General features: G+C 33.5%; 2 protein-coding genes across 2 annotated transcripts; both read right to left on the bottom strand.

The window, feature by feature from the left end:
• Positions 1-7,464: 7,464 nt before the first annotated feature.
• On the bottom strand, positions 7,465-9,429 carry LOC108217463 (uncharacterized). The gene is made up of 9 exons (XM_017390294.1): positions 9,280-9,429; positions 8,926-9,205; positions 8,732-8,834; positions 8,537-8,661; positions 8,371-8,452; positions 8,175-8,283; positions 7,940-8,091; positions 7,742-7,853; positions 7,465-7,677 (listed from the first exon to the last, which is right to left on the bottom strand). Exons 1-9 carry the CDS (start codon positions 9,427-9,429, stop codon positions 7,465-7,467), a joined length of 1,326 nt encoding a protein of 441 aa, XP_017245783.1.
• Positions 9,430-9,838: 409 nt separating this feature from the next.
• LOC108217462 (uncharacterized) lies at positions 9,839-12,046 on the bottom strand. Its single transcript, XM_017390293.2, has 10 exons — positions 11,900-12,046; positions 11,529-11,808; positions 11,358-11,454; positions 11,144-11,265; positions 10,980-11,061; positions 10,803-10,890; positions 10,567-10,724; positions 10,366-10,486; positions 10,079-10,288; positions 9,839-9,982 (listed from the first exon to the last, which is right to left on the bottom strand). Exons 1-10 carry the CDS (start codon positions 12,044-12,046, stop codon positions 9,839-9,841), a joined length of 1,449 nt encoding a protein of 482 aa, XP_017245782.2.
• Positions 12,047-12,483: the final 437 nt, after the last annotated feature.

The following is a 12,483-nucleotide window of genomic DNA, read 5'->3' as shown; positions in this document are numbered from 1 at the left end:
TAGTGATGAATTAGCTATTTAATCCTAATATGCATAATGCTGCTACACCAACACAAACTAGGGGTCTGTTTGGGATTGCAGTTGAAAATTGCTGGTGCTGTGAGTAAAAGTGCTGTTTAAAAAAGTGTTATTTATAAAAGCTGAGACTGTTTGGTAAATTTGATTTCAAATGTACTGTTTGAGTAAAAGCTGAAAACAAACTGTTTGGTAAATTTTTTATTAAATTGCTGTTTGGAGTTATAGTTATAAATAAAATAATATTTTATTCATTATTTTATATACAAATATTGAACAACAAATTATAGTTGTATAAAATAAGATAATAAAAAATTAATTAAGTTTTAACAAAGAAAAAAAAGGATAAAAATTAAGTTATAGGAGTAATGGAAAAGGAGGATGCATGATGCTTGCTTTATCAGTTATCTTAATGAAAAAGTAATTTATTGTTGTTTACTATACATTATTACAATAAAAATGTTTTATACGTGCAAGTTTTATTAATACTGCTTTTTTTTAAAAAAATTAACTAATTTTTTTTTGTAATGTATCAGGTTTTTAAAAGAATATATATTATCAGTATTAATATATATATATATGTATATATTAATACTAATAAATTATATATATATAATTTATTACAAATTATATATATATATATATATAATTTGTAATAATATATATTTCATAAGTTCATTTATAAGTTATTAAAGTCAATCTCTTCATTACACTAAAAAAATATAAAGTAAGTAATATTAAAATTTATGATTAAAAATTATATTCTATTTGCAAAACTATATAATTGAGGTGAAATATTTTCAACAGTAACTTATCAATTATTTTTTATATTCAAATATAAAATAAAATAATTTTTTAGTATTACGTAATTTTAAATGCTTAACGGACAATAATAATCCAGATTAAAATAAAAAAAGTATTTCATAAGTGTGTATGGCTTGTTCTGTTTTTTTGTTTTAATAAAAAAACAATTGCATGTACTAGGGTTTGATGCCAGGACTTGTAATAGCGGGGCGCAACAGCCGCTTTTGTGCAAAGCAGGGGTATACCTGCTTTCTGTAAAAGCAGCTTTTAGACAAAAAGCGCGGTTAAAAAAAGCTGCTTGAAACGTTACCAAACAACCTTGTACCAGCTTTTTGACAAAAAGCTGCTGTTGTGGTTGACAACCACAACCCCAAACAGGCACTAGGCTGTGTTTGCAAAACCAAGCAAAAGGTTTTTGTGCGCCAGGTCGAGCCGAAGAGGTGAGGATGGATCAGGAGTAGACATGCCCAACCCAATGCTGAAAAGTGAAATCTTTGGAGCAAATGTAGTTGGGCTGGGCTCAGTAGTCATACTTGGGCCTCCCTGGTAAATCTTATATAAGTGCGCCTTCCATAAACCTTTAAATTTTGCTCGCATATGATTGTGTTCTCCTACTAATACTTTTTCTCCTTTTTTCGGAGTGGAGCATAAAAATATTGGGGTCGAAGAGAATCAAACCCAAATCTCTCGGAGCTCTAATATCATGTTAGGTAATTAAATTCTTCAAAAATTTGAAGTGTTAGAGAAAGACTTACGATGATCATATTGTATTCCAACAGCAAATTTTCATCAGAAATTAGAATGATGCTTGATCTTCTTAATTACGCTAATCTTTTTAATACAGCAAGCAACATAATTCAGATTTCTTATACCAATGGTTCTACAATTCTATCTTGTGATGCAATAAAATAGAAAGTAGCTCGAAAGCTTATAATTGAATCAGACATGCCATCACTAGACTAAAGAATATATCTGACTAGTATTTTTGCCCGCTTCGCTAAGGCTTTTATAAATTAAGATTAATTGATTCATATAAATTAATTTTCATGAAGATATTTATTTTAGTTTTTGTAGTTGCTTACACATCAATTTGTCCGTTTGTGTTAATTATTTAATGAAGAAGTAAAAATATAACTGAATTTTTTTATTACAGGGCTATTAAAGTAATGGGCCTATTACACTATTAATGGGTAGTTGGGGGTTATACACCATTTGTATTAACTCGGCGTTCACTTCATCCAATGTTCATAGAGCAGAGCAAATCAGAGTTCACTTCATCTCCCACTTCTGCTAATTCGCTCTGTGACCATACATCTGTAAGTAATATTCCATCCTTTTTGTTGTGTATGATTTGTACTTTATGATCCATCCAATGTTCTTAAACTCTATTATTTTTTTCATTTTAGGGTTTGTTACAATGAGTACTGTTGAGAAGTCATTAGATTTCTTGTGTTTGAACTATGGTGGAGGGTTTGAGAAAGGGAAATTGGTAATGGCTGCTTCCAACCGTTCCTCATTGTTTCCAAAAGCTATAATTTTTTTTTAGAGCTGATTAGTTGTTTTGTTTTCATGCAGAAGCTGCCTCTACCATTTTATGTGACATATATGAACTCTTTACCCAGTAAACTTGTCTTGCATGGTCCATCTAATGATCTCTGGCCTTGTACATTTGACAAAGGTGATCATCGTCTTCATGGTCTGGAAGAGTGGATGGACCATTATAAAGTGAATCCTTATAATGTAGTTCGTCTCCACTATTTGGATGGCCCTGATTTTGGATTTGAGATTTATAATCAGTTTGCTGTTGAAATGAACTATCCTGCTGTAACTTCAGTCCCTGCCAGTAAAAGATCTGTGTATGAGGTAGACAAACTTCGCTCTAAATACCTTTTTAATGGATTTCGTAACTGTGTTGGCAAGTACAATCTTTCAATTGACCACAGTCACTTTGTTGAGGAATCTTACCCTAAGGTAACATTCCAGTATTTTGTTATTTCAATGCATTTTATTGTGTATTTAGCACCGCATTAATTTTGTATAACCCCATTCAATACTGTATGTAGTTTTTGGTAAATGAAGCATCTGAGAAGTTGGGGCTGGCTAAGTTTGTACCTACCATCATCTTGGGTTTTGAAGATTATGAGTGGACTATTTCTTTGAAATGGGCTAATAACTTTGTCCAATTTGGTAGTGAATGGGTTAACTTTATTAAGGATGCTGCGGTTTCGGTAGGTGATGTACTTGTTCTGCAGGAGACCAAGTACAAAAGGTTTTTCAAAGTTGCTGTTTTTGATGCCTCTATTGTTTCAGAACTTGAACAATCAGCTGGTCAGTCTATTGTGTTTTATGCTTATAATATCAATCTGAATTCTTGTGTTTGAAGAGAGCACTATATTTTGTTTGATGTCTTTAAAATTGTATTAGTAATAAATGGTTCATTCTTAATTGCAGTGGTCACTGGTACTAATCCAGCACCAAGATTTTTTAAAGGATTTACTAAGGCTTCTTTGAAATCTGGAGAATTGGTATGATTCTGTTTGTCAATGCAATTAGTTTCACAAATGCAACTGTTATGTTGTCATGTTATAAGCTAATATTTTTGGGTGGGATATATATTCTAATTTTAGTTTTGAACCATATCCTTATATTTGAAGTTTAACACATAGGAATGTATAGTTAGTGCCAATAATTCAACTGTTATGCTGTTATATATATATATTCTAATTTCATTTGTAAAATACCAGGAAATTCCCTATGTGTTTAGAAGGAAATTTGGTCAAACTCTTGGTAATGTTGTGAAACTTTATTTTGGTGGCAATCATACTGTTGAAGTTGGTTATTCTTCATCCACTGGTTGTGTTAACGGTTTGCTCAAGTTAATTAAGCGTTTCGACCTCATGGAGAACTATATTTTACTGTTTACCTATAATGGCAATTCTGCGTTCTCCGTGATGGTGTATGATTTCCAGTGTATGAATCACTTGCGTGATGTAGATGGTTATTGTACAATTGCTGATTATGATTCTATTGAGGTTGAATCTGGTCTAGATGATGGAATGGATGAAGGTACACCAATCTAACTTCCTCAATAGAATCTGACTATTCCTAGTGTAAAGTTGTAATGAATCTGAATTTTTATTGTCTCTTTTCTATCTATCTTCACAGATGCACCTGGCAATGAAATTATTGTAATCTCTGATTCAAGCACTGATAGCTCTGATTCGGATGATAGCTCTGATTCGGATGATAGCTCTGTTTCCGATGTTCATGATTATGATGTTGAAGCCAATTTTGCTTTCGATGTGGTTCTAAAACGATCTCATGTAGATCAGCGTGGGCATGGAGTGGTAACATAACCTTTTTGAATTTTACATGTCCTTTAAGTATTCATGTCATTTTCTTAATTGTAATTTTATCTTCTAAAATGCAGTATATTCCACCTCCTTTTTGGACTGAAACACGACAATGGCAGAGAAGAACAAATGTGGCCTTGGTAGTCGGAAATGTTGCTTGGGAAGTGGAAATTCTGAGGTTTGGTAACCAAGCTAGATTTTCAGGAGGTTGGAATGCTTTTGTGTCTGGGAATCACTTGTCGGCTGGAAGTACACTGGAGTTCACCTATGTTGGAGAGCTCCGGTTTGAAGTGTTGGTTACAAATTAAAGTTTTTTATGAAAGATTTGTAGTTTGCTATATAAATTAAGTTGCTGGGTTAAACTTGCTTTTGGGGTATTTGAAGTAGTAATTCTGGAAATGTGAAACAATGCACTTATGGTATTGCTTTTGATCTATTGGTTGTACTGGCTAGAGCCTGACTGAATTTCTCACTTGTAACCAAAATGCTGATTACTGATGACTTTTATTAGGCTAATATATATTTTGCTTCTGATTATTGTTCATTTTTTTTCTTATACATTTGAGCTCTGCAATTTGAACTGACTTTTATTATGCTAACATTGCACTGGAGTGCTTTGTTTGAGAAATGTTATGAAATTTCTACCAGACTGAGTACACAACTGAAATATGGTCTACCAAACTTTGATTTTTGTTTCACAGTTTTAAGCCTAACTGAATTTAAATTTTTTTTCTCTCCTGTTGCACATAATTATAATTAATTCTAAGTTAAAAATTGATTTATATTTTTTTCAATAGAAAAAGAATGTTTTGGATTTGTTGCTCACTATTTTAAGCCGAACTTGCAATGAAGGAACCATTTTTAATTTGTATATATGGGCTTTAAAAACCAAAATTTGAGAGCCTTGGCCCAAACTACTGGACTTCTTTCCTTGGTACTTTTATTATTACAGTGGATATTGTTTTTGGACAGAGGTAGTGGAGCAATTATTGCTACTCCTGATGTGCTGTGGAGCAACTTTGTAAAGAAAAAAAGCAGTGGAGTAGCATAGTTGATTTCCAGTTATCTCAAAGAAGGCATCTGCTGTGCAAGGTCCTTGTATAGAGCAATGAGGTCAGAGTTCTACATCTATATATCTACCTTTCATCTGGATTTTTTTGACTACAACTGTTATTGTTTCAGATCTATGGAATGTTCTGGGATTCTAGCTGATAAGTTTTTCGTCCGGCTAGACTACAACGACACATTGTCAAATGAACTGGTTATCTGTTTTGAAAACTACATTGCCTGATTTATGTATTTGTTTGTAGTTATCTTATTTGTATTTCTGAACAATTGAAATTTATTGTTTTCAGACCATTCCCAGTAGTTTCTGCTCTAAATACAGTAGTTTGCTGACTGATTCTATGGAGCTTAAAGTGCGTAACGGATATGTACAACCAATCCATGTTGATATGGAAAAATGCCTAATTAAAGGTGTTTTTCCTTTTTTCAAAAACATGGAGCTTAATGGGGGGGAGTTGCTTTTGTTTGAGTACTTCGGACGCTATAACTTTCACATTTATATAATTGGTAGTAATGGTTCTGAAATCCGCTATCCACTTCAGGCTAATTTACCTGGAATAGGTGACCAAACTGTCTTCATATTTTTGATTTGCTACTCTGTTTTGAAGCATCTGAATAGTTAATATATATGTTTCGATTTTAGTTACCATTGGTGATGCGGGATGGCGGTTTGTTATTGCTCGTCCGAATGGTGATGCTGTTTTTGATGAAATTGTAAGTTTGTTGTCACGTTCACTTATAGTTTACAGTACCTTACAATGTAAGGACGTAGTTATATTTTAACTGGATTGTATTTACCATGCAGCATCCTCCTGTTGCCTTTGTTGAGAGATGTGGATTTGCTTTGCCTATGCAAATTCAATATCTTCTTAGCAACGGGAAGAATTTTGTTGGCACATATGATTCAACAAACTCAAGGTTTACTGGTCTGAGTTATATGTTTGAGATGTTAGGATCAGCCTTTATGAATGGGGTACATTCTTTTCTTTTTACCTATGATGGGATGTCAAGAATTTTGATTTCTTCATTTGACTCAGAACTGAATGAATTGGTTTTACCGGGAACACCACTTTCAGAGGGTAAGACATTGTTGGCCTTCTTCTTTAATTTATTACATATGGTGAATAGCAGAATTGAACTGGTTTATAGAAGTTCTGTAATGGTTATTCTGTGCAGATGCAAATAGTTGTGGTCCTTTTGTTGGCAAATGTTTTCATGTCAAGGTTGAATCTAAACATATGTTTGATGACTGCTATGTTGTTGTGAGTATTTAAACCGCTTTGAGTTAAATGTGATTTTAATTTTTAAAGCAAGTGGACATATTATGAACTTATTTTAATGTATTATGTACAGGAGATTTTGGATGATTTTACGGGTTTGTCTCAAGTGTGGCAGAACTTCCAATGCATTAACATCTATTCAGGAAGCTGTCGTTGGAGGCTTTTAACACGTAACAGGGACGGTCGCAACTATTGTGCTATTGTAGACGGATGGCAAAGACTGCGTGATGATTTGGGGTTGGAAATTGGAGATATTTGTCTTTTTCAATGCCCAATTCAATGTTATGATCAATTTAGTGTTCGAGTTTTAAAGTTTGATGGCTGAAATGATCTCTTGTGGAAGCCTTGAAGACTTCTTATCCACTGTCACGTAAGGCTTAACTATTAAATAACTCTATGAATTTCTAACCCAGCAATGATCTATTTTCATCCGTAAAATACTTGATGATGAAGTACTGTAATATCTGTTCTCTTAGGCTTTTGACCTTTGATGATGCTGAAACTTTAATATTTATATGTTTGACTGGTTATTTCTATCGTCTAATGAAGTACTGTAATTTATATTAGCTTATACTTATATGATGCTCACACTTGATCATGATGTTGGACCTAATGCATGTAAATTAGGTAATATTTGTCATAACAATCAGACATACAATTTAGGTAGGAGTCTAAATTTTTTCTTACACAGGACTCACCAATTTAGGTAATAATAAGCACTACAAATTTAGGTAATAAAAAGAACTACAAATTTAGGTAGACGGATCACTAAATAATTAGACAAAGTAGGTGTACCAATTTGATAGATTGGAAGTAGACAGCACTCAGTTGTTTGGTGAAACAGAGTCCAGGTGATAGCTTGAACTGGAAGGCTGTTTGCCAAATAGGATATTGTTAGCATCAATATATAGAGTTACAATGAAAAAACTATGTTCATTCAATTGGTTTTAGATTTTCACCTCAGCAAAAGATTCTTGTACTGGTTTAGGTGTAGTGTCTTCACTCTCCGATGCTTCTGTTTTTACGATGTGTCCAGGAACCATATCCTTAACAGTGTAAACCTTGTTCCTACCAGTAATGTTGTGGATGGTAATCAGGATCTTCACAGTGTAAAGATTTTTCTCGAGTGATTTAATAATTTCTGGAAAGGCTTCATTTCCCTGCAATCATGCATGACGCAGTCAAAATGTTAACATTTCGTATGTATATTAGTTCAGTCGATACCTTATTGTAGACATCGTAAGCTCTTTTTCCAAAACATTTCATAGCTGAGAAGTTGTCCAACATAATTGGTATGCTACCAGTTGCATCGGAAGCCATGCAGCAAATTTCAAACCTATGTGAAAAAATAACCAAATAAACTAAGTGTCTAAAATAAACTAAATCTATATATATGAAAACATGCAACAGAGAGTATAGTACCACTTGTCTGCATAAGGAACAGTTCTAGGACAGGTCAGACACTTCATTTCATAGCCTACAACCTGAAGTTTGCTATAGCATGATGTACATATATCTTTGTACCATGTATCCTGCATGACTTTGTCAATAATCACCTTGCATAGAACCTCAGTCTGCAGTTTTTTATTGTTAGTTATTTACATGATGGTAATTGACATATTTAAGGCAGAACAAACTACAAAAACATATTTTTCACCTCAGAGTCATCCGCTTTGACATTTTTGATTTGGTTTATGCTTAGCATCTGGATGGGTTTCCATTTTGGGACTGATTTGTTGTATTCCTCGAACTCAGGTTGTTTTAGCCTTGCGACATTGGTTAAATACAGTATGTTAGGAGATCCAAATTATGCGAAGTAAATATAGTACTTAGATGTAGGATAGGTTTCATACATTTTCCTCATGTGGGCGACACTGCTGTGATTGCAGTTTATGTAGAAGGTAGTTGCAGTTACATTTGTGATGTTTATTTGTTCTACAAATTTTCAAATCTAATCAATGTTATATTACCATATGAAATGAGTCTAAAAATGAAATTAGAACATGGAACAATGCATACTCTGCCACTCTTGTGCTCTTCCACAACACACAATGAGAATTAGAGGGTACTCAAAAGTATTCTTCTTCACCGCATCAGCAAATAATTGAGCAAAATCGTCCCAGAAAGTGACCTTCACCATTCTCCTTGTAAAATGCAAGAACAAATATCAGTTTTAATTATGTAAACAAAGTGGTCGACATATAATAAAAATACCTTCCATCTGTGATAGTTATTTTTATTTGGCGTTGCTGGACACCAAATCGATTTTTAATGTCTCCTAGTTGTATTTCACGTTCATGCACAACTCCAATGACATCTGAATAATGGATTAGACAATATGAAAGCATAAATCATTTAATTTTTTCGGCAATGATGTATAGCTGCATGTTATGAGAAGTTGTAAGTACCAGTTAAATAGGTTGATTGATTTGCCAAGTCTTTAAGATCTGCCAGATCGTAAAAATCGAATGCAGCTTTGTCAATGGCTACCTCGTTCTCATCTAAACAGGTGATTTTTGTCTCTTGTCCTAGAACAATTTGCCAAGTTTTGTGTACTGGCCTGAATTTTTCATCAGCCTTGTAATCCTTGGCGGTGAAGTTGTTGAAGAGGTATATTTTTCCTATTTGTAATATTGGCTCTAAGCTAGCAGCCACGCTCCCAGGAACAAAAGCATGAACACGACAACGCTGATTTCGAAAGACATGTTGATATTTAGAATAGTTCACAAACATTAAACACATCAAAATGTTACAAATGTTACCTTATTATCAAGAAGTAATAGATTGAAGCTAGTAAACGGTTCTCCTTTCGTAGACACTCCTCTCCATAAATTCATCACCCTAGCTGTGACTTTCCAATCATAGCGCACTTTGTTTACATCTTTGAAAGAATCGCATTTTTTGGAAGACATGTTATTGTGTTTATGGTTTAGCTGAGATATGCTGCTAAGCTTGTACAACGGTTTGTTTTTATAGACTGAATAAGAGTATATGGTCAGAAAAGCTAATATATTCAAGCTTTGGTAGATGGTTCATAATTAAATGGTGTAGCTATTCAAATAGTGCAGCAAATGTTCTGAACATAAGAAATAGTACAGCTGTTTCAAAAGTTAAATCTATTACTGATATATATAGATACTTATATCAACTGAGCACAAAAGAAGCAATTTTCGCAGTTGCTATTCTAAGCATTCTGGAGTAGACAACAAAAGAGGTAGCTATCCTGCCAATCCTGCAAGGAGATTTTGTTCTGATATGATAAGTAAATGAATTTAGAAATTGAACTTAACAACAACAAAAAACGTTTTCCTACTTACCATATTAAGATTTCTTCATCTTAGTGTTAGGTGTTTCAGCCAAGATCCCACATTTAACAGGATTTTTGTTCTTGATGCCTCTGGTCCTGTTGGAGGACTTCTCAGTTGGTGGAGAGGATGTTCTGGGTTCAGCAACAGTTTCGGATACCTGATTTGAGCATATATTAAACCAGATGAAGCTAATAAAATTCATTTTGAAAGCAAATGTTTTGATGAAAGCTAATTGGCTAAATTCATAACTTACCGTTTCCATAGTATGGTCAACTGTTTCGGCAGATTTTAACTCTGCAGGTTCATTTTCACCTAAGTTTTCTTCAGGATTATCAAGCTTCTTTGCTTTGTAAACCTTGGACGTTTTGTTGATATTCAAAGCGGAAATTGTAATTGTGACAATATAATCCCTCTTCTCAAATTCTTTTAGCAAAGGAGGGAAAGTAGAACCGTCGGCACCAACCTAAGCAATGATAATAACAAATCAGCAATGATATTTCAAGTTAATTCTTTAAAGCAAATATATTCTCTAAGTAGAACCTGTGATTCATCATTCTCAATATCAAATACTTCTTTGCCAATTATACGTTGGATTTCGTCATCTGGGAAAATAATAGCTAGAATCCCAGAAGCATCAGAACAAACCGTCGTCAAGCGAAACCTAGTTGAAGGAAACCAAATATAAATCAGCGCTAACAAATTAATTGTCTTTTTATATTACGCTAATTTGAGCATAATCACCTCTTGTCTGGCCACGGTATATTCCTCTTACATTCAGCTGTGCATCTAAACCTACCCTCCACCTTATTAACCTCTTCACCACAACCAGGGCAACAATTTTCATACCAATTATATTGTTCCTCAACCTTCTTCACTTTAACAGAACAACGAACATCCTTCTGTTTAACATTAGAACAAAATTGTTAACATTTGCAAATTATTTTTGTAATTGCTCATATCAAGATCTTACTACAAACCTCAATGTGGGTATCAGTTAAGTTTTTAATCTCAGCAATAGTAAACATCTTAGACAGCAACTGTTCCTCAGCCTTCTTCCTTGTAACACTGCAAATGTATTATTTACATTAGTTACAACTGTTCTTGAATGTTTACCCTATTGTCTATTATTTGAACAACACAACAATTCTTTCTACCTGTTTTCAAATTCTATGAGGCTGTAATGTTTAGGATTAAGATAGAACCTTGTTGCAGGGTAGTTGGTCAAGTAGAGTTCACCTGTTTCCAATAGACTACACAAAATTAGAGTTCTGCTAAATTAATGCAGGGTAGTTGTAGACAATGCCCTATGCAAACTCACCTTCATATTTATTAACTTTAGCACAGGCTATAACAATAATAACTTCTGCTTCTGCCATTGCTTTCAAAGCTTTCTCAAAACTTTCACCAAATAGATTGAAGAATGTCACATTCATCTGAGCACTAATTAATTCATGCGATACATCAGTATATATATGAAGAGAGTTTTAAAATAAATACTATACTCGGCACTTAAAGTGGGTTGAATATAATACCTTGCATCAAAGATTTTGAATTTGACATTGGTTTTTTTGCTGTCCTCCTTTGAAACATAAGTTGACAGAGCAGATTGCTCTAATTTCCCAATGACATCTACAGTAAAGAAACACTATATTAAAAAAATAACAAAAAAAGTAGGTCATATATTAAAAAGAGATCAGTATTACCAACTAAGAAATAGTTGTCATTGAAAATCTTCTCCATTTCTTGCAAAGGAAATAAATCAAATGCATAAGGTGGAATTGTAAACAGCTCCTCAGTCATCTTCTTAAGTTTAGTTTGGTAGTCAAAGAATATGTGTTTCTCATTTCTAACAACTCTGTTCTGTTCCTTGCCTTCATATTTTTTGACTTTAAAATTGGAGATATTGTAGACATCACCTTCCTCTATTAAACTTTCAAACTTGTCACTTACTTTGTCCATAATAAAAGCATGAATTCGACAACCCTGACCACGGAAACATCAAATGAGTACTCATGAATGTAGGTAAAACTCATTAATTGTTAGCAGGTAGCCTATATAGAAAGAAGTATATTACCTGCACATCTGTCAAGACCATATTGTATCCTCTGAATTCGTTGGTGGTACGGTTGATACTTTTCCATAGTGCTTGAACTCTAACAGAAATCGACCACTCGCTACGCTCAGTTCCAATCTCAAGCAAGCTATGAAATTGGTTAAACATCTCTTGCAGCTGGAAAAGAATGGCTTGGTAGTGCTGAGATTTGGTTTGGTACTTGTGGAAACTGATGTAGAAGATATTATGTGTAGATCTGAATGTGTGGATGAAAACAAAAGCCCAAAAATAGGGTAGATGCTGAGGATAAATGGGCCACTATGAGTACTATAAAAAATTCATTGTCCTATTATGATCTGTACAATCTGATATGTTTTTTGTTTTCATTCGAAGCTTAAACTTCATTTCCAATATATCATTGGATCTTGCTTAAACTGCATCTCCAATATATATCATATAATTGCAAAATCTAAGTTGTCATTAAAAAAAATATTAAGCAGACATCTGAGGGTAAAATTAAGAATTTATTTCGCAATAATCAGTTGAATTAAGATGATGCACCATAACAGCATAGTGATATCTTGAAAATAATAGGAGCACTGCCT

This window comes from Daucus carota, chromosome 4 (assembly GCF_001625215.2).
Source record: "Daucus carota subsp. sativus chromosome 4, DH1 v3.0, whole genome shotgun sequence".
In the NCBI taxonomy this organism is placed as follows: domain Eukaryota; kingdom Viridiplantae; phylum Streptophyta; class Magnoliopsida; order Apiales; family Apiaceae; genus Daucus; species Daucus carota.
Note: the sequence above shows the minus strand (reverse complement) of the source record. Positions and strands in the feature narration are given on the sequence as shown.

What these genes read in the sequence shown, in the direction of transcription:
- LOC108217463 (XM_017390294.1), bottom strand. Translation starts at nt 9,429, where the DNA reads ATGTCTTCCAAAAAATGCGATTCTTTCAAAGATGTAAACAAAGTGCGC. An exon ending in TATTACTTCTTGATAATAAG is followed by an intron (nt 9,206 to 9,279) that starts GTAACATTTGTA and finishes TTTCGAAATCAG; the next exon opens with CGTTGTCGTGTTCATGCTTT. An exon ending in GTCGCCCACATGAGGAAAAT is followed by an intron (nt 8,284 to 8,370) that starts GTATGAAACCTA and finishes CAATGTCGCAAG; the next exon opens with GCTAAAACAACCTGAGTTCG.
- LOC108217462 (XM_017390293.2), bottom strand. Translation starts at nt 12,046, where the DNA reads ATGTTTAACCAATTTCATAGCTTGCTTGAGATTGGAACTGAGCGTAGC. An exon ending in TGACAACTATTTCTTAGTTG is followed by an intron (nt 11,455 to 11,528) that starts GTAATACTGATC and finishes TCTTTACTGTAG; the next exon opens with ATGTCATTGGGAAATTAGAG. An exon ending in ATACCGTGGCCAGACAAGAG is followed by an intron (nt 10,487 to 10,566) that starts GTGATTATGCTC and finishes TCCTTCAACTAG; the next exon opens with GTTTCGCTTGACGACGGTTT.